The 26479-nt window shown below is 37.0% G+C and overlaps 4 protein-coding genes across 5 annotated transcripts in view; 2 read left to right on the top strand and 2 right to left on the bottom strand.

The window, feature by feature from the left end:
* The first annotated feature begins 369 nt into the window (after positions 1-369).
* LOC130432385 (protein NDRG1-like) lies at positions 370-1874 on the top strand. The gene is made up of 5 exons (XM_056761721.1): positions 370-647; positions 774-821; positions 965-1000; positions 1087-1138; positions 1212-1874. Exons 2-5 carry the CDS (start codon positions 792-794, stop codon positions 1364-1366), a joined length of 273 nt encoding a protein of 90 aa, XP_056617699.1. The 5' UTR covers positions 370-647; positions 774-791; the 3' UTR covers positions 1367-1874.
* A 177-nt stretch (positions 1875-2051) lies between these two features.
* On the bottom strand, positions 2052-5158 carry ccn4b (cellular communication network factor 4b). Of its 2 annotated transcripts, XM_056761716.1 has the most exons (5): positions 4721-5158; positions 3924-4200; positions 3525-3782; positions 3237-3430; positions 2072-3155 (listed from the first exon to the last, which is right to left on the bottom strand). In XM_056761716.1, exons 1-5 carry the CDS (start codon positions 4766-4768, stop codon positions 2856-2858), a joined length of 1077 nt encoding a protein of 358 aa, XP_056617694.1. In that variant the 5' UTR covers positions 4769-5158; the 3' UTR covers positions 2072-2855. The 2 variants fall into 2 exon arrangements, with proteins under 2 accessions (XP_056617695.1, XP_056617694.1); XM_056761717.1 differs by lacking the exon at positions 4721-5158 and having other exon boundaries at positions 2052-3155; positions 3947-4194.
* Positions 5159-6533: 1375 nt separating this feature from the next.
* tg (thyroglobulin) overlaps positions 6534-26479 on the bottom strand; it is a 32516-nt gene continuing 12570 nt past the window's right edge. The window contains exons 24-48 of the mRNA XM_056762698.1: positions 26259-26374; positions 25042-25150; positions 24410-24607; positions 24151-24321; positions 23919-24005; positions 23629-23712; positions 23079-23216; positions 22797-22970; positions 20300-20411; positions 20142-20221; positions 19867-20010; positions 19651-19716; positions 19294-19428; positions 18219-18383; positions 17750-17957; positions 17545-17629; positions 17278-17416; positions 15885-16081; positions 11772-11936; positions 11515-11682; positions 11210-11397; positions 7983-8090; positions 7335-7475; positions 7053-7246; positions 6534-6827 (exon numbers count right to left, since the gene is read on the bottom strand). Coding sequence (XP_056618676.1) covers positions 6691-6827; positions 7053-7246; positions 7335-7475; positions 7983-8090; positions 11210-11397; positions 11515-11682; positions 11772-11936; positions 15885-16081; positions 17278-17416; positions 17545-17629; positions 17750-17957; positions 18219-18383; positions 19294-19428; positions 19651-19716; positions 19867-20010; positions 20142-20221; positions 20300-20411; positions 22797-22970; positions 23079-23216; positions 23629-23712; positions 23919-24005; positions 24151-24321; positions 24410-24607; positions 25042-25150; positions 26259-26374 — 3509 coding nt within the window. The 3' untranslated portion in view covers positions 6534-6690. The remainder of the gene's footprint in view (positions 6828-7052; positions 7247-7334; positions 7476-7982; positions 8091-11209; positions 11398-11514; positions 11683-11771; positions 11937-15884; positions 16082-17277; positions 17417-17544; positions 17630-17749; positions 17958-18218; positions 18384-19293; positions 19429-19650; positions 19717-19866; positions 20011-20141; positions 20222-20299; positions 20412-22796; positions 22971-23078; positions 23217-23628; positions 23713-23918; positions 24006-24150; positions 24322-24409; positions 24608-25041; positions 25151-26258; positions 26375-26479) is intronic.
* On the top strand, positions 12279-15718 carry LOC130433048 (src-like-adapter). Its single transcript, XM_056762699.1, has 7 exons — positions 12279-12513; positions 13252-13351; positions 13792-13878; positions 13993-14090; positions 14867-14998; positions 15108-15234; positions 15369-15718. The coding sequence occupies exons 1-7, from the start codon at positions 12435-12437 to the stop codon at positions 15604-15606; spliced, it is 861 nt and encodes a 286-aa protein (XP_056618677.1). The 5' UTR covers positions 12279-12434; the 3' UTR covers positions 15607-15718.

Raw genomic sequence — 26479 nt, 5'->3', positions numbered from 1 at the left:
CATATGTTTGCCTGGTTTAAACATTTACTTTGGTGGTCTTGAAAGTGGACCCTACATGAAATGTAGCTCTTTTCTCATAGCCTAAGAAGTGTGGTTGGAATAGGGGTTGGTGCCGGAGCCAACATTCTTACCCGCTTTGCAGGGAGTTTTATATGCTTTTCTTCTTTGTTGCATTTGGAATGGTGTCAGTTTTATCGATGACATATTACATGCTTGTTAATACACATGAATGTGAGAACTTAATTGTTGATTTAATTGACGTGTCTCCCAAAGTTGAAACATCCAGAATTGGTTGAAGGTCTTGTATTGATAAACATGAGTGCTCAGGCAGAGGGCTTCATTGACTGGACAGCACAAAAGGTATAAACAATGCTTATTTCATGTAGCTAGACTTGCATTAACAGGGATTAGAAATAGTTGTTAATCTGATGATTAGAAAATTATTGAACTATACAGTGTGCACACATTTATACTAATGAATAACTTTCTGAACAGATCACAGGCTGGACTCGGAAACGTCTCACCTGATGAAAAGAGATATTAGGTAGTTTTGCTATAACAGTGGTTTTCACTAAATAGATTGTCTTGACAACAGATGCCCGGTGTTGCTGATAGTGGGGGATAATTCCCCTGCTGTGGATGCTGTGGTGAGTGTGTTATATCCTTCTGTATGATCTTGCTCTCAAATGTGTCAGAGATGTCCTGAGCAATGTTAAATTCAGCTGGCTAAAATATATATATATAAAAGTTATGTAAAATGTTTTGTCCCACAGGTTGACAGCAACTCCAGAATGAATCCAACAACAACCACCTTTCTCAAAGTAGGTCCATTAATTCCATTATATATTATTATTACATATTAACATATAGCAACAGAAAGTGTCAATTTAAACATGCAACTGTTAAGAAATGTAAATGAATGTCATTTCCAAATTTAAAAGTCCAATACTGGTCTTTTTTCTAGATTGCTGACTGTGGAGGTCTTCCACATGTTGATCAGGTTTGCATTTTCTGAATAGCCTAGATAAATAATATTCAATATATATTGTAATCTTTAAATTTACATGGCATGGTGTTTTCTTGCAGCCTGGCAAACTTATTGAAGCTTTCAAATATTTCATCCAGGGCATGGGCTACAGTAAGTGTCCTTTATTTGAACAAAGCAGTCCACAATTATGTTTAGTCTTCATTTTACTTGTCTTTTCTCTCAGTGCCATCTGCTGGTCTGACACGTCTGGTTCGTTCTCGTACTGGAAGTAGCTCATCTATTGACCGTAGTCGCAACCGATGTGGCACAAACACGTCACAGGGTCAGCGTGACGTTCACACACGGATGTCTCCATGGACAGTACGTCTAACAGCATAGAACACAACCCTTCAGTACCCAAACTTTCTGTTAAATGACTCTACACAAGCAAATATCACAATTTAACTTAAAAATGTAATTGTAGCTTCTAATAGTCAGGTAAAGTAGATACAATTAAGTTACAATATCTGCTCAAATGTTTCAACCTTTTATTTCTTATAATGTACAATACTTTGGAATAATTCTGAAATCACATACAAATATACAGACATTTCTGTTTAAAAAAATGTGTACAACTTAGTTGTGTAAATGAATATGTACAGATATATTACAATGGTAAAATAAGCAAGAAATTGTGTCGAATGGTTTCCGTATATCAAACTTAGCATTTTACATATAAGCATTGCATATAATTTTTATATGTTGTTAACAGTTATGTTCTATGTTCATTATTACTATTAAGGATGTACAGAGGTTATTTATTAATATAAATACATTTGATGTAATATCGGTGTGGTTAATGTTGGCCCCTCTGATCTTATATTGGTAAGCAAGACAACTGCAAATTCTTTCTGAATGTGTCTAAAAACTGTATTAAAAAAACAAAGTAAATTTGGTGACTAACTCAACGCTGAATATGTTTTTAAACATCAGTAAATGACCTCCCACAAGTGAGGTGCTGTTAAACTTTCGTTTAAAGTTTAATACAATATAGGTAAGATACACTTAATAACATAAAATCAGCTAATTATATTAGATGTGTGGTATTGAAATGTTATTAGAAATTTCACAAATTCAAAAAGGAACGTTATAGGTGCAGGGACTTTGACACATTTGCGCCTGCTTTATTTTGTATAGCACACTACATTGAGTTTCAAAAGAAATAAATACAAGCAAAAGCACAAACGCACATCTTTTTATCAAAAAAATACATATACTTGCGATATTCCCAGAATTAAATACACATAAGGACCAGAATAAGTGGTTGAATAACAAAGAGATAACTGTTTTTCTTTGGTATATATTTACATTTAGTCATTAAGCAGAGGCTGAATAAAGTAAACATATACAGGATATGTTTATATATCTATTTGGAATGTTCTATACAAGAAAACAAAATCAAAAATCAATTTAAAATTAACATGAATTATTAAGCTCTGATGTGTATTACATATAGTGAGATTTCCTTTTATCATTATCAGAAAATATATTTTTGCTTCAAGCAAATGAATTGAAAAACATCCTATTTACAAAAATGCGTGTAGGGTGTTTTTTGTCATTCTGAGTTTTAGGTTTGCAGATTTTAAACAGGACCGCAACCAATATTCTCTTAATTTTTTTCTTAAATAGACTCTTGAATTAGTTTTTCTCCATACATCCATAGACAATCTTCTTGTATCATAATGTCCTTCGTCTTAAATTAACATTTTTCTCACAAGCCATTTCAACAAGTGTAACTGCTAATATCATCTACAGAGAATGATTTCTGTCTGAGGAAAATAAACCCCATAAAGATCTTAAAGATTGCAAATGGCTCTTTGTCAATGAATTAGTTAATGATTTCATTAACCTCATAGTATTGCTCCAGATCTGCAAAGATATCATTTGGGTTCCTGCACGAGAGGTTACAAAAGCAGGCGTTGATCCACAAATACTTCCAGGTTAGGATTGATCCATTAGGACATACAAACTCCACCTCGATTGTCTTCGACTTGTAGGGAATGCAGCAGCGCTCATCGGTACAAACTCCACAGTACTTCGGCCAATATTGCTTCTTACTGACGCAGCCTGATATGGTGAAGTTTCGAAATTCTGGCTCGCGGTAGATGTTCAGGCATTTTTTACCCGGCTGAGGCACAGTTAAGACGATTGATTAGTGAACTTAGATCAATCAAATCAAATGAATGACTGAATGAAGAAGCATCCTTACTCTAAAGTGCTTAGTGATGTCCACCTCACAGGGTCGCAGATTACACAGTCGGGTCTCTTTCTCCATCACACACTCAGCATTGTCATTGGAGACACGGAGTGATATGCCCCGCCCACAAGTCTTTGAGCAGGGACTCCATGGCGTTGTCTGCGTAATGCAATTTTTATCCATAATATCGTTAGTGGAGAAGGACTCTGAAAGTTTGAAACAGACAACAACAATGAGGAGCGTGAGATTCACACAAACAGCAAAACCGATAACAATGCAAACAATGCAAGCACTGCTCACCCTCCTCAGGGGCATGTCTCGGGTTGGTCTTGCGCAGTTTACGCGTTTCATCACAAAACCATTTCTCACAACACTGACCTGGAATCTTCACACGCTTGGGTGACTGACACCACACCCGGGGTGGTTGGGACTCAGTACAGAGAGGCACACACCCGATAGCCCCATTCACACAGAGACAGCGATACTTACAACTGGGTTGAAAACTCTGGCCACTGCGGTAAATCACACCATTATACTCACAGCCTGTTCCCCTAACATCTGAAACACAGAACATGTTAAATATAATGATGGGTATTCAGTACATAAACCAAGCTTTATACAAAAAAAAAACGTATGTATAATAAAGCGATAAATATTAATATATATTGATGCATTTAGAGAATGTTTGGGATCACTTACACGCACATACTCCTTTTTCGTACCTCGGCTTGTCAGCACTGTAGTCACAGTAAAGTCCTTTATGATAGTCACATATATCTCTCTCATTACAGGTCTCGCCCACCTGCATGGAACAGTGTTTGCAACAGTCACATCCATCCGTCAGAAGGCTGACCCCGGGTGGACACAAGGGGGCACTCTTGGGGCACTTACAGGGCCATTTGCAGTATCGGAATCGTTTATGAGGGTCAAACTCTGTGGTCACAAGAGGTGAGTCGGTGGTGTTTTGGGAACTGGCCTATATGCAGGAGAGGACAAAATACAAACAGGCACTTTTAACAACATCGCCACGATGAGGCAGCAGAGAGTATGATATGAAATTGTGCCCTAGGTACCAAATAAAGATTTTTTTACATCAATGCAGTATGTTCAGATTTAAACTGCACTGGGATTGTTTATTGTAGTAATATGCTCCAATTAAATTGTAATACAAATGCAATATTACATAGTATTTTAATTTTAATAAAGCAAACACTGCCTATGCTATCATGACATTGTGATATAAAGATAAAAAGATATATAAATCTTTTGAATAATGCATCTGCATAAAAAGTTGCTCTTCATCTCCATGCATTCATTCACACTCTTTAATCGTAACAAAGCTCCTTTTTTTGCCGAATTTTGTTTTTTTTGTCACACGATAACGCTATGGATCGTCAATGTATGTATCGTGCTATTATAAACATCACGTGCAAATATTCCTGCTTTCGGTAATTGTGGAAAGATTCATGATTTATAAGTATTATAAGAAAGCTCACCTGATGCAAACTGGCTGTCAGAAAAATCCACGACAGGAGTCTCCACATTACTAAATTCCTGAACGAAATACATTGAAACAAGAAAAGTAGATTGTTACAGTAAAATCCACAGCACACTTGGTCTCGTCCACTCGTGGCATCAAGAGAGCGCGCACTGGCACGCTCGCGCACGTGTCGCCCAGTGTTACTTGTGTCTTGCTTTACGTCAGTCTGTGTTTTTCTTTTTTGCTAGATTTTCCTTTAGTTGACTCAAGTTCACATTTTAAAAGGCTAGCAAGCGATTCCTTAATAATCATATTTCGTTCAGCATCAAACCTTAATCTAAACGAACACTTTTTATGTTTAAATTCAATAATTAAAAATGATGATATGATGTCATTACATAGGCTAATGTTTGTTTACATCTCTTAATGGTGTCAGAACAAGTAGTTCGCATAGCCATTCTTTCTTAAATTCATTCTAATGTAGATCTGAATTGAATTACATCCGTTCATTCATTATTTCTGTAGCATTGTGTCTTTGGAAATGAGAAAAGATACAATAACTCAAGATAAGCAACTGGACAAGAAAAGGGAACGCAGTGTACCTAACTCAGTAAACAAACACAGATCTAGAAACAAACAACTTGATCAAATAAGTAGCTGTTGGTTCATGCATTCAAAATGTGAACAATCTTTGTTGTGTTAACTGAATTGATTTAACGGCCGAAATCCAACCTTTGCAGGTCACAATCTATACCATAATAATGCAAACAAAACATATAAATGTATTTACATGCATACATTTTTAAAACCTAAACTAATGCTTTTCTTCAGTTAAGATAAAGCAAAGATTTGTAAGAAATGTGCACATTTCGCCAAAAATCTTGATGTATGTTTCCGCTGTTTACAAAGTTAGGCTGACAGCAGGGCAGCATGCCAGTGATGCACTTAACAGAAAAACAGTCAATGACATTTTTTCATGCACCAGACTAGAAGAACCTGTAATTTGTTTACATAAACCCATATCACAGATTGTGCGACTGCCATATTACAGATCGTTTCATAGCACACGTGGAAGCAATTCAAAATACGTCTGATTAAACATTTTTTACACAAGTGTCTAGACACAGAATAATGGAACAGAACAATCTAGACAAAGAGGAGAGACCTCTTATAATTTCCAAAAATACAGTGACAATTAGCTCTCAGAATAGCCCTCTGCTTTTTGCACACAATCCTGCAGCAACATCTGGAAACCTGTAGAAAGCTCCACAGTCAGAATTTCTCGTATGTGAACCTGGACAACAAAACCAGTCTTATGAGTAAATTTTCCAAATTGAGATTTTTGCATAAAGTGAAAGCTGAATAAATAAGCTTTCTATTGATGTATGCTTTGTTAGAATAAGACAATATCTGGATGAGATACAATTGTTTAAAACTCACGAATCTGAGAGTGTAAAAGAAATTGCATTTGAAGTTGTTAACCGGAGCACTGTAGCAGGCCATCCACTCACAAAACTAAAGTTTTTATATATTTAAGGTAGGAAGTTAACAGAACATCTTCTTGGAAGATGATCTTTACTTAATATCCTAAAGATTTTGGGCATAAAAGAAAAATCGATCATTTTGACCCTTACAATGTATTTTTGTCTTTTACTAAAAATGTTCCCCTGCTACTTAAGACTGGTTTTGTGATCCAGGGTCACATATGCCGCATCATCATTTTCACTATAAATCACCACATTACGGTGAGGATTTGTTTAATTAACACATTACAATGTCCCAAAGATAATGTTTTTAAAACAAAACAAAAAACGAATCAGAAACAGAAATAGTCTTTAATGCAGTTTATTGTTTACATTCTACAATGGATACAATGGTCATTGATTTATAATCATAAAAGACAGAACTACACAAATTACATGTCAATGTGCTGAAATTGAATTTGATCTGAAATTGAAATTAGATGAAAATTAAATCATTCATATTTTAACTGTAAGCATCCTTCTCCGATTTGGGTTTGCTTGGAGTCAGAAAGAAGCTGGAGTCTGCTAGCGGCTTTGGCTCTTGAGTTGGAGTCTGAATACCTCCTCTATCTCCTGCTGATGTTCCACAGGAGAGTTTGGCTATAAAGTAAAAAATATCAAATATTTGTTTTTAGGTACCCATGTCTTACCAGAAAACAACAACAAGTATATCAAGCAGACAAATATTTCAGTAATTTCTAGTCCAGCTTTATAAGTATCATAACTATATACATTTGCCATGGGCCAAAACCACAACTTTGGGTATTTCGCTATATAATCTCTTCCAGCTCCTTAACTTCAAAAAATATGCTGGGAACTACAAACCAGTCGAGGTCATCAGAGCAGGCACATATTGAGACCAGAAGGAACATTGAGGGTTCTGAAGGTTCTTGTGGTTATTGAGTGTGGAGGACATTTCCTTATAGCCCCGGCCACCAGGATGAGACATGAACTGAGGCCATGGGGGCAAGAATTTACTGAAGGATGTCCTAGATGCAGCAAGAGGCAAATTTGGGTTTCTGTGAAAAGAAGATAACAGTCAAGATGACAAGACGTGAAGAGAAGTAACCAACCATTTGCAACACACCAACAGTTCATCGTACACACCCAGACTTAATGAAGTTTGCCATGTAGTTCATGATCTGCAGGCTCAGCGTTCTCTCCTCAGAGCTGAAGAGGTCCTGCTGCTCCGGGTCAAGAGGAACCCCGAACAGATACTGCACATCCATGGGAACTGACAGATCGACACTGTAACGAACACACAGACGCACAAACGAGCAACAAAAGTTTTATGCCCTGTTAAAGTCGAGCAGATTCGAGAATTGTGACGGTTCAAAGATCTATTTATCAAAATGAAAAGAGCCACTTCATCACTGTCTGCATAACTACTAAATAATGTCACGAAAGATCAGACCGAGCCACAGTTCAGCTTGTCCTTGCCAGACGCTTTTCAAATGATGTAATTAGTTAGAAATGTGGCTTCTTGTTTAGAAACATTCTTAACAGAGCAACTATTTGTTAAACATTCACTGATTTTGTAAAAGCACGAAGTAAAACAGAAAACAGCTATTATTCAAACTCCATACAAACATGTAGCTGATTTCAAGATAACCGAGGATACTCATAATAAAACAGTGAAAGCTTTCTTTATTATTGGACACTGAACTATATACTGTACAACCTTGATGTTCAATGAAGTTATATTTGTTTATGAATGTGGTCTGTCTGGTATCATGTGTTTGGATTAAGACGCACCTGTTCGAGGCGGTGTCCTCCGGCAGGTGGTACAGGTAAACGCTGGACTGAGTGTTTGATGCCCAGAATTCGGCCATGTCCACAGCGGGACAGATGATGAAGAGATCTCTACAAAAACAAAGATTCATGATAGGGACACAATGCGCATGCATGCATGGAAATAATTAGACATTTATGTCCTCATCTTCTCTTGGGATTTTGATACCTTACAACTCATTTGTAACACCTATAAAGAATCGGCCCATGCTTTTTATTTAATTCCTTTTTTTGGAGATCTTGAATGAGGGTTTCACAAGAGCTTATATGCTTTTTTTATCCCACGGTTCAGCTTTGCACTAGGGAACGCAGGGTATTTACACAAACTGACTTAATAAGGAACTACAGCAGCCAGACGTTTCCATGCTGCCTAGTGTTAGAGAATAAACAGAAGCTGAACTATCAACCAGATCTATATAAAATTGGTCTGACATAATCTAGTCTATTCAAATGATCATGCATACAGACAGTTATGTGGTGGTATGAGCGTTTTGGACATTTTTAAGGGAAGGAACCATATACACACTGTGGATAATATGATGAGAATTATGCAAGCCAGACTCAAACCATGGCACAATGTTTTGGCGAAGATACAGATTTCAATTTCTATGTAGATAAAGTAACTGATATATAGGTTTGTTAGTGCTCTAGTTGGCTTATTGTCACTGGTGTGTTTGAGTTGCTATGTTGCTGCGTGTGCAGCAGGTCAGAGGGGCGTTTCACATGTCGGTCAGGTCAAGACTATATTTGACACTAATTATTATGTGGACTGCAGGCTCACCCTCTTTCTGAGCTACATTGTGATTTACTGCAAAATATAACTTTGAAAAAGCAGCAAGAATTCAGTGCAACTCAGGACACAGGGGTCTTGAAATAAAGCATGACATTTAATTGGAAATATTTTTCTTTGGCTTTCAACTAAAAGCTATATATTTTGACAATAGCAACGCAAGTGTTACAATAATACGGATATAATTTTGCAGTTTTTTCAAAAAAATTCCCCTTAACACGACGCTTCTTCATTTAGCCTGTGTTTTTACATTTTAATACACTGCAATATGGCCAATAATGGGTCATCATGAATAGCAATAAATCAAAGAGAAAAGAATGAACTGGTTGTTAAATGAACTTTCACCACCCAACACACAAAATTCCACATGCTAACCCACTGAATGCATATTTTCCAGGCGGTTTTGAAAAAAATTGTCCTCGGAATAGGACTGAAATAATGCTCAGCATTGTATTAGGTTTTATGTTAAAACACATTTGCATTGTGTTAACGGACTATGCTTTGGCTTAAAGAAAAGTTTATTTAGTTAATAATAAACATTTACTTGGTATGTTCCGCATATATTTGCTTAACCAATAACTCTGTCAGTCTAAAAATAAAAATCTTGTTGTTTATTCTCTCCTTTGCTTACTCCAGCTTTAATCCTAGTAGCATGGCCTTGTAAACTAACAGTTCTGTTTAGCGTGTTGACAAAAGGGTTTATATGCTCTTCTAACTTTATTTAGTTGTATTAAAGTAACCTTATAGAAACTAGGAACAGGACTTTCACTTCCCATCATGCTGTTCACGGGGTTGAATAGGGAGAGTAAAAGTTGCAATAACATGTTATTTTAATCAAATTATGAAATGGAGATATTTGTTCATGTTAAATACTCTTTTATTGTTTGTATTGAAAAGAGTTTCTGGTTACCATTGAGGTAAAGTATAGAGCATGTGCTTGGGTGGAGGACCTGCTAAACTGATTTGAAGTTGCTTTAATAAAAACATAAGCACAATAAGAGCTATATTTAGCTTATTTAGTGAGTTTTAAAAATAAAAGCTATATCAGAAAATATCGTACCTTAAACTAACTTATTTTAATTATGGACAGTGGTTCCACATGATGGAAACGTTATCTATACTTAAATCTTTTATGTAGGATGAATTTAATTCAAGTTATTTGGACATGATTTGGACATGTTTGTTTAAGTTTACTCAGTTCATCATACAGTAAGTATTTGAGTAGAGATATCATGTTTCTGCTAAGTGGAACCACTGTCCATAATTGAATTAAGTATCATTTTTTCTGTGTATAGTTCAATGTATCAAGTAGGTAAACAAATTAAATTTACAAACTAAACTGTAAATAAACACAATCTGTCAACGTAAAAATAATCAATAGTGTCATCATTTTTATATACATCATATACATACAACATATCAATTATCTATCAAGTTGTCTTCCTATCTCAGCTCTAGCTGTTTCATATTTACTGTCTATTGCCATAAAATGTTTATAGATCAGTGATGAGAGGCACATAAAGCTAACACATTCATACCCCAGTTTTAATGGTGTCAAACTAAGTTATGCTACTTCCTTCCTCTCTACCTTTAGTAAAGTGATGGCAGGCTGCATAGAGAGCCGTGTTTCATGCTGAGAGTAACAGCCCTTAAGGCACAAAATTATTTCAGTACTGGATTCCTAAGCATTCCAGACCACTTAAACATTCTTTTGAGGTTTCCTAACAAGCATACTTCTTTACTTACACAAAGTGCACAGCGAGGGAGTAAACCTTTAAAGTGTTTATTTTGCCATCAGAGTTGAAAGCCACTAATATACTGTAAGCTTTAAAATGACACTGTAAACTGATGTGCAATGTTTCCACATTTTATGTGGTCAATATTGGGTCATAAACAAGTGATAAAACGATCAATTATCAAAATAAGAAAAATCTATAAAATACAGTAAACATGAATATTTTTTAAGAAATGTAGACGATTTCATCAGACGCACGCACCTGACCTGAAGTTAACTTCTGGTCTGTGTTCGGTTATAATGTGTCAATTTATTTTATTATTCATTTATATTTATACTTTTGGTATATTAATTGTAACAAATTCAATTAAAACGACTCTACAGTTATCGATTCTTTGCGGAGGTCTTCCGGAAAGTCAGTAAATTTGGGCCACATAATGCTTATTTATGTTAACGCTGAAACCATCTAAGGTCTAAGGATGAATAAACTTTTTGAATCAATCATGTTTCTCGTGTTAATTTTTACCTCCTAAGCTTTCTTGTTGGATGCACATGAACAAATTCCTGCAGGCCACAACTTTGTGCATGCAACATAATGAAGAAACCAAATATGCATCATTGATCTTATATTTCATACACACACTGACCTTTGACCTTGAACCGTACCTTGTGGCATTTTCCAGGGCACGAGAGAACACGCTGTATCCCGAAGCCGTAGGGGAGTGTTGCAAAGCGTAAAACCAGGTCGCTGCTTCCTTCACGAAAGCATTCGCATCATCTCCTCCCAGAGAGTTAGACAGAGCCTCATAAAACGCTGTTTTACTGTCAGTCCTTCCCTGTAGTTGCTCAAAATTCTTTTTAAAGAAAAGAAATAGATTTCAACGATCGAATCTCAGCTGATTCTCCTTTTCTAAAAACTTCAATGTCTCTACTCCATTTCACAATTTGCGTGAATGTGTTTGCATTCTGACCTTGATGTTCTTCGCTCTACTGATAAGGCCGTCTTCAACCGATGATCCCAGCAGTACGTCTGCTCTGTGGAAGCGTCCAGACTTAAGGGCTGCAGAGGGATTTTCTCTAACTACTGTGACATCCACCACAGGAGACCAAGCCTGGAATGGTCCACTTACAGCTAACAACTACGCACACATAAGGAATTGTTGCTTTTTGACATTATTCATCACATTTAGATAATACAGACAGCATTTCTGTTATCGGTAACACATACCTTGGTTTGGGCAGCGTTGATGCTCTGAGCTGGTTGGTTTCTCAGGCAGGTCAGTAACTGTGTGATATCAGAGGCAGTGCAGCTGAGCTCTTTAGCAAGAGATGCAGTTTGAGCTTGGGCTTTAAATGCACTCATCACAACAGCTGGAGAGAACAATGATCCACCCTGACAAACACAAAGCATTGTTTAACAGAGTATATTCTTTTATTTGATCGGTGCTGAGATCATTGTTTATGAAGTGTGATCACCGGATCAGAAGTTTATCACATGCTTGACAACCAAAAGTCTGTTCAAAACAGAAATTCGTACAACCATGAGTGTTTTTCTTTGCATATTGTTGCTATTTATACACAGCTTTACCAGAACCTTCACTAGTTTCATGCGTGGCTCAATACATTTGCATGCTATTTAAATAACCTTTACTTGTTTAAGCTTCTTATTTTTGCTTATATGCGAAGTGGAAAATGTGGTGAGATGCACGCAGCTTCCCTATTTTCACAGGCCAAGCCCTCTGTGAACTCTTATCAGCGGAAAGTGTCAACAAATATCAGCAGTGTCTCATGACACGCTTTAAACATATAAAGAGAAGATCGGAAGGTCACGTCATCGGGCGGCTGGTTGAATGGGGTAAAGTATAGAAATAGGACTTTGTGAAGACTGGCAATGGGAGGCGCTCATTCTAGCTCAAGAACCCCAGAAGATTTCAGACAAACTTTTACTTATGAGGATCTTCCGACGAGAGGTATGAAACATTTGAAATCAGGCACTCATTCACGCAATGTTATGTTTTGTGTCCACGAAATGATAAAACTGTAAAAACTGTGGCTAATTATTCATCTAAAAATCAAGCACTAAAACTGAACTTCCTTTTTGGGGCAAAAACAACTGGAGGATTACCACAACATTTACTGAGAATAAAACACTAATTGATGCTAAAGTTAGCTGGTGACGAAGACACACATCACCAAAACAGGGTTTAAAGATACCACATTTAAAACTTAAATTATAAAACTAAAACACAAGCCAAAAGCTTAAACAACATACCGTACCTATTAGAGCGGATTACTTCCTGAAATTGCAACATAAACACAGAGAATATGCAAAGTCATCAAGTCAAGGGTAAAATGTCCTTATAAAATATACTATAAAAATGTATTACTTTGCTAATTGAATGACTCCTTGAAATTAGTGCAGTGTTTCTCAACAAGAGCGTCAAAATGATTTTAAATAACTTAAACACCTCAAAAGCAAGATATTCTTTTGTGTTTGCTTATTCTTTTTTGAATAAAAATAACATTTGGTTATCCCAAGCTCTTGAATATTTCATTGGGTAGAAGGTTATTGAAGACAATAAGGACCTTTAAAATCAAAAGGTTGTGATGCGTTAGAACTATGCTTTATAGAACTTGTGGTATAGAAATAAAAGGTGTTTAACTACATATAATACTAATATAACTATTTGTTATGTTCTGTTTTGCAGTGCATGAGAAAGATTCAGCGGTAGTGTTTGAGGATTACCCTTCTCCTCATATCTGTGAGCCTATATTTCACATGGGAGATTGGCTGAAAGTTGTGTCTGAGTAAGCATCGACATCTCATGTTTCCCAAAAAATACCGTTGGCTGAATACTGAACAGTGTCAAGTGCGTTGCAAAATGTGTAACATTTAACAAAAGATAACAACCCTCAATATAACACTAAGATATACAAGCTTAGGGACAAATATACAGCATAGATAAGATCCCTGAATAATTTAATTAATAATTTCATAATGTTTTATTTATATCTAAACAAACTGAAATTTATATTTGTATTCATATGTTTATAGTGTGTACAGAACGATAACACAAAAAAATGTCAAGGCACAGAGTGTGACTGTCTGACCACAAAAACCTAACCACCTATCTGTTGCCTCAGTCAGCATTCTAACGGTTCAACCAACTGAATACAAAACAAACATTTGTCTCTATGTATTATTCTATATGTACTGAGTTTAATATTTTTCTCTCTCTCTCTTTCAGAGAAGGGTACTGGTGGAAGGTCTACTCAGTCGAAACTAAGGAAGTGCATTATATACCGCAATGTAACGCAACAAAAGTCTACCACGGGTAGGTTCTGAATCCCTCTCTAAATAAGCGACCGGACAAATGGTCTCAATGATAGCTAGAGGTTTACTCTTTCTGCTCACTAAGTGCTAATGACAACATTTTTGACCGGCTCAGATGGCTGTTTGAAAATGTGAGCAGACAAAAGGCAGAGGATCTACTTCGTCTACCTGGAAACCGAGTCGGGTCGTTCCTGATCAGAGAAAGTGCGAAAGGTCAGAATTCATTTCGAATGTAAAAAACTTACGTTCACATGAAGAACATACTTCGATATCCTCCACTATAAACTTTTCTTTGAGTCCACGACATTGCCCATTCACAACAGCTGTACTTATTATACTGTAATGGTTATAAGAAAACCATTATAATTATTTATTGATTTTATTTTGAAGTACTGGACATTCAGCACTATATGGCATGAAAATGTCTGCAAAATAAATAGACCAGCCAATGGCACTGCAATAGTGGGACGCTCAAGAAATATAAACACATACAAGTGAACAGGGAGCTTCTGGATAAAAAGCAAGAATTTATAAAAAATGAAAAAACTAATCGGCGAGAAAAATATAACTAAGTGACGACAAACCCAAATAACAAAGGTACGTCTGTAAGATGTCGGCTAAAGATCTGGAAAACATCTGCTGTGTAATAATATCTGATAAATGACTTTATTGCAAACATCCAAAATGATAAAAATCTCACGGACACTTTATAAATGTCTATATGACATCTGATAGGAAACGTCTCAAAGACGTCTTGCAGATATACATAAAGACATCAAGTAAATGTCTCTGTAGTCCACACGGTTTCCTTCCCCTTCATTTGTATCTGGAGGTCTTGTCCTGCGACACCGTTGACATGTTTTAGCGGGCAATGTATGTATGAGGTGTGTTTGATTTGGTTGTGGAGCTTGGATAGCTCTACAACGGCAGAGTTTACAGGCATAAACTAAACAAACATTTTCATAATCACATCACTTGCATCTTTGCAGGAATGTACACCTTGTCTGTGCGCCACAGAGCTATTAAGCATTATCGAATAGTTCGGATGCCTAACAACTGGTACTACATCTCCCCATGCCTCACTTTTCCATGCCTGGAAGAGCTGGTCAACCACTACTCTGGTAAATTTTATAATGCACCAACGCAAGAACGAAAACAAAACAACAAATAACCATTTGTGTGTTGCTTTACTATGTGAAAGATCTGGCCTTTACTCTCGCTCTCTTTCAGACAGAGCAGACGGTTTGTGCTGTGTTCTGACGGGTCCCTGTTTGACTGTCTCTGAAACCATTTTGAGCCCGTTCCCTCCGACGGCAGCAGAGAGAAAAACGTCCTTTGATTGGAAAGCAGTGCGAAGGTACTAACAGCTAGTTAGAATGATCATAATCAAAAATGAATCCAAAACACTAAGAAACTCTTTTTAAACTTCTCAATTCACCAATTTAATGAAAGCAAAACATTATAACTAAATCCACTGTCTCTCTCTCTCAGCTCGGAGCTCATCCGTCACATCACAAGCCCTTCCGCTGCTAACAAAGACTCGGCGTTAAGCCGCGGGGTTCAAGACAGCGTCTCCTCTTACGTGAGCTTGCTAGGAGAACAGGAGAAACCCGAGAAGAAAAAATTTAGCTTGAAGAAGAAGAAATGGAGGTCTGTCCACATGGTCACCGACCATAGGCTTGAGAGTCTGGCCACTGTGGAAGACGATTATGAGGAAGTGCGCTTCTGACAATAGGCTTCCTTGTGGAGATAACTCACAAATACTGGTTCAAAATAAGACTGATTCATCGCAAAATCCATCTTTTCTAATGTTCAGTATTGTTTTTCAATTACGTTGTTGTAAGTCTCTCAGTAATTTAGCATGAAAAGATGATTGTGCAACCTTGTTTCATGATCGCTGGCCTTTACTGGAAAGTTTAATATGATTTTACTGTAAAAGGGACCAGTCGTGGTACACAAGTGTTTGTTCTTTTCTGATGTGGAAAGGATCGAACTGTACTGTCTTACCATGAGTAACGCCCGACGAAATAGCGATGAGGCTGAAGGTGAGGTGAGATGAAGGCTCGCGACGTCGGCTCCGTTTCTCTCTCCGCCAACTGTGACTTTAGTTGGGTCTCCTCCAAACAAAGCAATGTTCTTCTGAACCCAACCCAATACAGCTGCCTGGTCCTGCAGCCCATAATTCCCTGGCAAAGCGTTAGAACCTGCAAAGAGTCAACAGGAAAGACTGCGTGACTGAAGTGCATAAAAAGTGACTAGACACGTTCCAAGAATGAAGGATTAATCTTGAAGAAGGAAATGAAGCAATCATCTTATTTATATAATGTTTCCAGTAAATCAGTGAAAAGGTTTTTCCTATGCGGGAACATACATAATAACCAATGAATGTTTATTATCATCAAAGGTGTCTAAAGGCTTTCCTATAGTTTTTATTCTGTGCTCATTCTGGATGGACAGCAAACATTCTTTATCCTCGAATAAGATATTTTTGGCAGGGTGTTCAAAAATACCAGCCATACAGACTCTAAAGTCTCCGTCTTTAAACTTATTCCGACATTGGTGGCATTGGGGAAAAGAACCTGATTATTTTCACAACCACTGTCTTCTCACATGGACCTTATGTAACCACATTCCAGACCATTTTTGGGTTTCTATTTAATGGAAAAAACGATCCAATATTTGCAACACGTCATTTGGTTCCGACCTAAAGCAGCTCACTTGACACGGTTTAACACCGGTGTAGAATACTATATCATTTAATGACTTTCTTAACAGCATATGTTTCCCAAAAATAACGAAAGGTGCTTATAGGATGAAAACACTCGTTTTTTCTTTTCATTTCTGTACGTATAATGTGAATTCTAGTCCAGTGTCTGTTGAATTTCAACAGAATCAAACCTCAGGAATGATATAAAGTCACCCCGGCACTGAGAGAATGCAAAGACACATGAAAGTGGTGAAAAAATCTGTTTTATTCCATCATATATTCATGGTGGAACTGATTCTAAAAACACATGTAAAATCATTAGTATTGTGTTGTTTAAAATGAATATGAACTTGTTTTCTTTGAAGTATTTAAAATCTGAAAACATTGCATTTTTTTGTTATTTTGACCAGTTCGTCCATTTCAATTTAATAAAACAAATCTTCCGGATTTGAGAGAAATTTTTTCACACGTTTACAGAATTAAACTTTTACTTAAACACGTACCTATAAATAGTAGATTCTGAAAAACGGAAAATATTATTGTTTCCCCGACTTATAATGTAGTATAACTTCAGTGTAAATTAACTATACAAAATATATGTTCCCAGCTTTTTAAGCTGTTTTGCAAATTGAAAGTCGGGAAAGTAATGACTGTAAACAGCGTCGTAGATCAATTTTGTGTGCGTTTGTGTACCTGTACTAAGGAATCCAAAAGCAGCCACTCTAAAACTGGCTGTCACTACAATTATGTTGCCGGCAGCAGCCAGGTAAGAACCATCTAAGAGATCTGATCCAGAGTTATGGAAAAACACCAGAACCGATGCATCCTTTCTCTGTCGTAAAAATTAAGCAAAAATTGCACAACAATCATGTTAGCATTTTTATAAATGCAATTTGTCATACATGAGAGTCAAACCAAAGAAGACATTTTTAAACTTGCAAGTTTGTCATGAGGTCTTACCGTACTGCTAGGTACAAATAAATTTAGGTACAGGCAGTCTTCACTGGAAGAGTCACTGATGTCACCTGGTTGAAGACAGCTGGGTCTAAAACAATAGATGAAATGAATCGACCGTAATACATTCTTTACTAAGGGAATTTTGGGGGATGAACTGTTTCCAAGAGCAATAAAATCCTTTTAAGGATTGCAATCAAACACTACAAACCTGGAAAATGTGGCATTCCAGGTGCTGGTCCAGTCAGCAGGCTGCGGAGGGCTGAAACGGAGCTCTCTGATGGGTGGACGAGCATAAGGGACACCCCGGAAATAGGACACACGCTTGCTATCTGAGCCAATTATTGGTTTCACTTCACTTCCTCCAATGAGTGTTCCGTGATCAGGAATGGAAACAGATGTCAGATCTGCCTCTAAACCTTAAACATACAGAAATATTGGATTAGGCAGATTGGACTAGTACCATTGCCCCGGGAGGGCCACCATGGAGTTTAGCTCCAAAATGAAACAAACACACCTGAACAAGCTAACCGAAGTCTTTGGGATTACTTAAAAATGACTGAACTATGAGTCACTTTGGATAAACACGTTTGCAAAATGCATAAATGAAATGGCCACCCAGGACTGGAGTTAACTAGCCCTGATGTACAGAGAAAATGTTCAATGCTTCATACTCTTACCTGTCCTGATATAAACTGAATCAGCAGGCTCTTTTATAACTAGCGAGCAGCGCTGGCCACTGTTTGTGGGAAGGCATGTGTGCATGTCTGGATACATCACGCATCTCACGGCTGACTCTCTGCCATGGATGGACACAGCTGAACAGGACTCACTCTCCTCACAGGCTATAGGATACAAGACAGTAATGAGAACTCATTCTGGGAGATCAAACCTGTTGCAACCCTTTTTAAGCCTACACATGAAAACGCATGTTGGAACTTCAATGGCAGTAACTCATGAATTCTTTGGAATACAGATTTACGGTTGGTCTCGTTTGAAAAAAAAAAAAGCTGATTATTGCAACAACAACAAAAATCAAACACACACAAAAATAATTCAAGGCATGTTGTTAGGTTTATTGTAAAAAATAAATAAAAAAAGTTTGATTAAAAAATACATTAGCAAAAGGATAACAAAAAATCTAAGCAAACTCTTTATAAAAAAGAATCAATTACTCTCCCTGCATACATTATTTTATAAAACACCAAAGAAATCTGTATTCTATAGTCTTAGACCTTTCCAATGGTATATAGTTTGTCATGATTCGATTAGAAATTACATGCACAATATTGACGCAAACTTAGGTGTCCCGTACACGGAACGGGTGACAGTTAACAGGCTACAGGGACAGTTCACCCAAAAATTAAATTTCTGTCATCGTATCCTCACACTCCAGTTGTTCCAAATCTGTGTAAATTCCTTTGTTCTGATGAACATAGAGAACATACTTGGTAGTCAATGGTGACCAAGAACTGTTTGGTTGCAAGCATTCTTTCAAATATCTTTCTCTGTGTTCATCAGAACAAAGACATTTTTAAACATTAGTAAATGATGACATAACTTTCATTTTTGGGTAAACTGTTCCTTTAAAAAATATATATTAATAAAAATAATAATTATTCAACAAAGCACAATGAGCTGCTATTTATTTACAAATGTAAATGTGCTGCTACATATGTGTGGTATGTAACAAAGACCATAGCACAACAACTTCCTGAGAAAACAAGCAAAAAGTGAAAGACAAAACAAAGTTACCAGAAAAACACCAGTCTTTGACTTTATCCATGTCTTCTGCTATATCTCTGCTGATGTGGACGATGTCAAAGTCGGACAGAGATGAATCCACCTGGACAGAGGAGGAATCCAACTGCTTCCACTTCTGTAGATCAACTGTTGAGCAATATAACATCCACAAAGATTAGACCCATGTCATATGTGTTTATACAGAACAGTGAAAGGCATATTTACAGTCAACACTAACACCATCAGTGAGTATACTTATATTGCATTAAAAATGGGGACCAGCTGTGAATTTATAGATACACAAATCTTACAGTTTATCATATTTTGAGTCGATAAATTAATGTTTGTTTAAGCTCAAGAGTCTCTTACCATTCTTTGAGGGAGAGCGGAGACTGAATCGTGGACACACACTGGGACTTTTTGTCCACTGGTTCACTACAGAAACAAACGCAAAGATGCTTGGATAAAAAATAATCCAAACAAACTTCTGGGGAACAATCCATGAAGTTCCTTCCTCAATTCCCATTACATCACAAAAAGTGAAAGTGCACATCACACAAATCTGGTTTAAGAGTACACACACACCTGGTTTTTCATACCAGCCGAATGGATGGACTTCAGTCTGCACTTTGGATGGAGAGCAGTCCTGAATCCTCCAGTTTGTGGCATCATTCTCACCACACGTCTGGATTCCAAGACTATTCAACGTCAAACACAACACATCTGAACCTGTCCAAAACCAAAACACAAACAACCATCTGTCACATATAACATCCCGTAGAAACCGTCATGAGCTTTGAAGTTCGGGAGAGACTGTACAGGTTCTATGTCTCGGTTGAGTGTAAAAATATCTGTCTTACCAGGTACACCCGAATCTCTGACATAACCGATGCCACGACAGCATTGATCTTCATCACACCGTCTTTCACACTCAAAGAACCTGCGCGAGAAAGTCAGACAACATTATTCACGAGGGAAGGTCAAAAACTGAGATAAAGACAGATGTCATTCTGCTTACCCCTCAGTGATGCTTTGACTGGCCATGCTCACTCTATTGCGTACAGAATAAGACACCATCTTCTGGAATGGAACACGACTGTAGAAGCTCTTCACACTACCTGTCAGGGAAACTGACCAAGACAAAAACACCAACCGACACATTACACATTACCCCAAAATGTTGGGACCAAACCTCTTACTTATATCTGGCTAAACTAACATTTTGCTTTCTTTCCTTTAAAAATAGTAAATGAGTAAATGATGACAGAATTTTCATTTTTGAGTGAACTACCCCTTTAAATGGAAACCTCAAAATGATGGTCATTGAGAAACAAAGAAGAAAAAAGAAAAGCTGGTTAAAAAACTGGAAACTGGTTTTATGGCTCTGTCAGAATGCCGATTTCCACAAAGGTAGCATGATTTTCCACTTTTCAACATCTACAGCAGACGGACCACATGTTAAGAGTTTATGATCGAGACTCTTTGTTGTGGATTACTTTATAGGCCATGAAAAACACAATCCCACGTGTCCCCCTGTTATGTACTTCTGCTCAAAGCAAACTAAATAAAACTATAGAATACAAATATTCTTAACAATTTTTCATTTGACAAAAATAAAATAAATAGTGTGTAGCAGTACTAAACGTAATAAAATATAATGTGTTGTAACTGTACATAGATATTATATTTACAGTGAACATCAAATTACCAGACACGCCCACCCGGAGAGAAAGGCTCGTCCTGTGCTAAATCTAAAACTAAATGCTATAAGCGATAGACTATAACTCATGTCATTACAAAAAGAAAACCAGGGATAAGTAATACGCATTACAACTCCTGAGCAACTGAAAAATCTCTACCACAGGAATGAATGACTTAAGCAATCTGAGAGAGTCTCCATCTGTCCGCTCAGGATAAAATAAAACAGTTGTGTTTCCACATGGTTTAAATCCTGGAGCTGTACAGAAGTTCAGACAGAGATTCAGAGTAACCACTCGACTGTGTGCTCGCTCACAGTCTTACGTAACGGTTCTTTTCCATTTCGAATTTAGAGGTAACAGTGAGCATCGTGCGTGAACTACCGAATGTTTCTTTTCCAGAAAGTTATCCCAGGATTCCTCGACTGACAGCTACAGGAACATACCAAATGGAAAACGGTGAAGGCTGGCGCAGATGTTGAAATGAAGTTGAAATCTGAATCGTTACAAAACAACCATGGCTGTATGATTCAGGCCAAATAAAAATGAGAAAAAGTTCCATATTTATTTTTTAACTTGAAGATTTTGAAGGATGAAGAAAGTTTGTTGATTCTACAGGTCTGCCGGTATTAAAGGAAGTCGTGTTAGATTAGTCTTTACTTCCATACACCGCAGACAGGATGAGCTCATCTCTGTCTGCACACCACATGGATGATGTGGAGTTTTGCCACTTCACTTAAATGCCTGGATTACTGAATGGCAAACCAAATCTTGTATCCCATAGCTCAATTGTTAAATGAGGTTTACTTATGGTCTCTATTATGATCCATTATAGCGTATCACCAATTCACTATAGGTGGAGAGAATAGAAGAAATTAAGATAATGGATCTGGTTTAAGGGGTGTTTCATCATTTACTCGCCCTCATGTCATTCCAGACCTGTATGATTATTGCTGCTGCAGAACACAAAATATATTTTAGAGAATAATTTACACTGTATGGACACAAAACCACAGAGACATTTCTCAAAATATCTTTCATTCCGCAGATGAAAGAGTCATACAGGTTGTGAACAAAATGAGAATGAATAAATAATGTGAACAATCCCAGATTGGCATATTATAGCCGTAAATAATCCTGAAAAAAAATTCATGGAACAACACAAACAGCATTCAGAAATACAGATTATATGCATAGAAGAATGGAAAACTATTACTATTTAATGCAATTATTTTATATAAAATGTCAACTTCATGTAAAACTATACAATTCTTACAAAGCTCTCTAGATGGCATGAAATGAAAATGTAAAAGGTGCAATAAGAGCCCTTGTTAGAGTTAAAACAACAAGTTAGCAAATATGCTGGGTCAATTTAAAAGACTCCTTAACCCCGTTTTCATCAAGAACATCTGAATCATCTGCATTCCACATTCAGTTGCTAACGTCAACATATCTATCAACAAACAAAGGACGTGTCAGAAAGACTCAACTGTAAATATAAGTACTATAAGTCTGACATCTCAGACTATTCAGTGACCACAGCCGTGAACCTATAGGGTAATGTAAAGGCCATCTGTCTGATCAATGTCAGACAAGCAAAACTGAGAAATATGAACGTATGTATTATATTTAAAACTAGTGGGGATGGGTTCTGAACTGAGAGTAAATAAGAATCTGGTGATCTTTGAGTTACACTTATTCTTTATGTCAGATGCATTTTGAAGTCCATCAAGTACACTGTATGCATGTCATAAATTAAATGTAGTATTTAAAATACATACAATCATCCGTGTGTGTGTGTGTGTGTGGATGACTCACTTTTCTTCTGGTGTGTAGATTCAGGGCTCCGTGCCAGCACCAGACTGCATGCCTCTCTGAGAGGTTTGTCGTATGCCCCACAAACACGGGTGTCAGGATATAACACACACTCGAAATACAACGGGCCCTCATCCCGAATGTCGGACACGTGGCACAGTTCTTCTTCCTCGCATCCTGAAACACATATCATGCACGTACTCATATGTCAAAAATGAAATCATTATTGTTCTATACATAAAGTTATGCTTTAGTGGTGTCAGTCTTCTCTGCTTTGTGTGTTACGTTTTAGACACCACAGCTGAGCCTCCTGGAAGGTGTACTGATGTTTAAAGATCCAGTAAAGCTGGCTGGGATGCTCTTCATCTGGGTCCACTTTGACACTGGTTTCTTCCAGAACATCAAAAGTATCTTTGACAGAATCTGAGGGGACAAATAAGAAGACACTAGGCATGCGCCGGTACCAAATTTTCATATTATGGAAATTGTGGTGTTTTCATGGTACTGTATTACGTTGTTGTTCTTAAAGAGATTTTATTTAGTTTTTTTATGAAAAACAAAAATAACGATTATATAAAAACAATTAGAAAATAACTAAAAATTCTCTACGTCTTCTAGAAACTCGATGAATATTTAAATTATTTGGAAAATAAATTATGATTTGTATGTAATTAAATACAGATTTAAATATGACTGAATGTTATATGTAAACTGAATATGACACTATAAACACATAGACATTTTTTAACAATTGTACTACTATGTTATTGAGAATTATTTACAGTATTTACATAAATAATATATATAAACTAGTTTGGATGCATGTCAGTCATACCAGAAATTGTTATTCTGGAATCATTGAATGAAACGGATCCACTGCAAGCTGAGGAACTTTTTGGACGTGTGTTCATATCAGACTCTGAGAACACATATTGTAATTATTAAGATGATTAACATCTCTCATGTAAATGCATGCTTGAGTTATATCACAATACACAAGAATTTTACCCTACAAGAATTTTAACCTACAACAACCTTACAGTAAAGTGTTACCAACACAATTGTTACAAACTTTTAAATACAATAGAAGTTAACAGAGAGGTTTATCAGTGTTTAATACGTCACCTCTCCACAAATAGACTCGTTGGAAGCTGATGAGAGTTTCCTGGTAACCGCTTTTGTTTGTGCTGGATGCTGTTAACGCTGCATCCGCTGCATTCACAGAAAACCAGAAACTTTTGATCAATATAATAAACATGTACCAAATAATTTAAAAACAACAACCAAAGTAAACAACAAAAGCTTTGGTTAATGTTTTAAAATGCTATTATGATCTTGTGTTCATTTGAAGCCATACAGATGGTGAAATTCTGTCCTCCGAAGCTGAAAGTAAAACGTTTCTGTTGTTTGTTGTATTCAACACCAGCACCACAGATTCGACTGGCAGAGGCCGCACCGCTCACGTCCCAGTCTTTATCGCTACACTGCAGCACTGAAGGAGAACTCAGAAGGCCACACATCACAGAGCCTGCACAACACACAGACTCGAATGTGTTTTTTATGTGTACGTGAGATCAAAAAAATCATTTTGTAATGTGTGATTGTGTGGCTCTGACCTCCATTGAGGACATTCTGGTTAAGGATGAATCCATCACAGCAGTTTTCACGGCTGCAGAAGTTGACGCAAAAGCGATGGACATCAGCCAGAGTGGTCGTGGTCGCATCAAACACAAGTGTGCGATACACTCCAGAACTGCTCTTACCGAAACTCAGTCTCTCAAAGCTCTTCTGTCCCGCTGTGCTGAATTCATGACCTGTAGGCAAAGAACGCAGGGTGGAGAGTACATGAGAACGAGAAAGAACACATACTCTTTAGTTGTTGGCCAAGGAACACAAGTGCATCTAAATGCTTTTGAGTAGCCAAAAATAACTAAAGGTTCAAGCTCCCTCTATTAAATGGAGGAGTTTTAAAGTATCACATTGTTTAGTCACATGGAAAATATTTCATCTCATAACAGAACAAGCCTAATGAATGCTTTTTTTTACAACACTAACATTGCCATAAATACATGGTAACTATCCTAAAATCGTCACCCACAAACCACAACTTTTTTTAGCATTTCCGCGGGTCATTGTGATTCTGCATGCTGATATGACTTAGCCTAAATTTATTAAGAAAAGTAGATTTTCTTAATTCTGGATCAACACTTGAATGTTTAAGTGTGACTCGTGGTGTGCATAAACGTACCTTTCTTTCTCAGTACTATCAGATTGGGTTCATCTCCTTCTTTTATTTTCCAAACGCAGCTGAGAGTCCGGAAGGTTTCGGCGCCATCATTTCCCAGAAACCCTTTGTTCTGCAATGCCAAACAAACCACAAGAATTGTTTTGCAATAATCACAGGGAGAAAAAAACCCCACAGTGCCAGATAATGGAAATTACACTGAAACATGATTAATGCCCCAATTTTCCGACAGGTGGCCCAGCACAAACACTATAGCTTAGACAGGGGTCTAACGTTGTTCAATTCTTTGTTGATTTTAAGCTAGGAACTACAATAAGGATCTTAGTTTTATGTAGGGAGTGGCTATATATTTTTGCCAAGGCTTTGTGTAAAGCAAAATGACTTTTAAAGTGAAATATAATTGAACTATTTGTCATTTTCAACCTACATGCGTTAACAAATACACAACATTAAAGGGGTCATATGGAGTGAATGCCTGTTTACTGTGTCTTATAAGTGCATGTATTAGACACATAAAATGCCTGCCTGAAATGCCTCGTGTAACCAACCAACCCCCACAAATCTACATCAGTTCGTGAGTTGACTAAGACTGCCCAAGTGTATGCGCAAGTCAGTACTGTCAGTTCAATTGCTTTGGAACCTGATGTTCCAAATATGGTAAGAGGCGTTACATTTCCGTCCCACGCTTGCAATATTTGACCAATCACTTCGCACTGGTTAAGTGTCCAATCATAGCACACCTCGCTTTTCAGAGGGAAGAGCTTTGTTAAAAATCTGTGCATTTCAGAGAGGCGGGGCAAAGAGGAGATTGTTGAACCTTAAATCGTATCTAGTATACACAAGAGGTGGGCACTCAAGTTAGTACAACATAGTACAATTTTATGCTGATTTAAAATCAACTGGAATATTTTCTGATAAAGCGTAACTGGCGTCATCTTGCCTCTCACTTATCGATTGTGTACCTGGTTTATCAAACATCATATGATTTCTCAATATAAAACAACTTTGCAAATAGGATTTTTGAGTATGTGAATTTTTTCAGCAAGAATGCATGACATGACTTGAGACTTGACTCGGACTCTAGCTGAAAGACTTGTTAACATCTCTGGTATACACATTGCATTACATCTAAAACGATAATATTCGTTTTAGCCGTGTCATGTGACCCCTTTAAATATGCCATTAACATGATTGAAATTGTCTGTGCTTATTGGTCGTACTTGTTGAGAGGTCCCGCAGTCAACATTATCCACATTGGTGCTGTAAAGCGTGCAATATGTTTTCTGCTCGTCCTTGAAAATAGACACATGTTGACACAAGTCTTTGTGAGCACAATCTAAAAGAAATCAATATAGAAAATAATGATTCATATTATTTACATTTATTAGTTAATGAAGAGATATTGCTACAAATACAGGTGTACAACAGCAATTTAAACAGT

This window comes from Triplophysa dalaica, chromosome 12 (assembly GCF_015846415.1).
Source record: "Triplophysa dalaica isolate WHDGS20190420 chromosome 12, ASM1584641v1, whole genome shotgun sequence".
Classification (NCBI taxonomy): domain Eukaryota; kingdom Metazoa; phylum Chordata; class Actinopteri; order Cypriniformes; family Nemacheilidae; genus Triplophysa; species Triplophysa dalaica.
The sequence above is the reverse complement of the archived record's forward strand: the minus strand, read 5'-3'. Positions and strand labels throughout refer to the sequence as shown.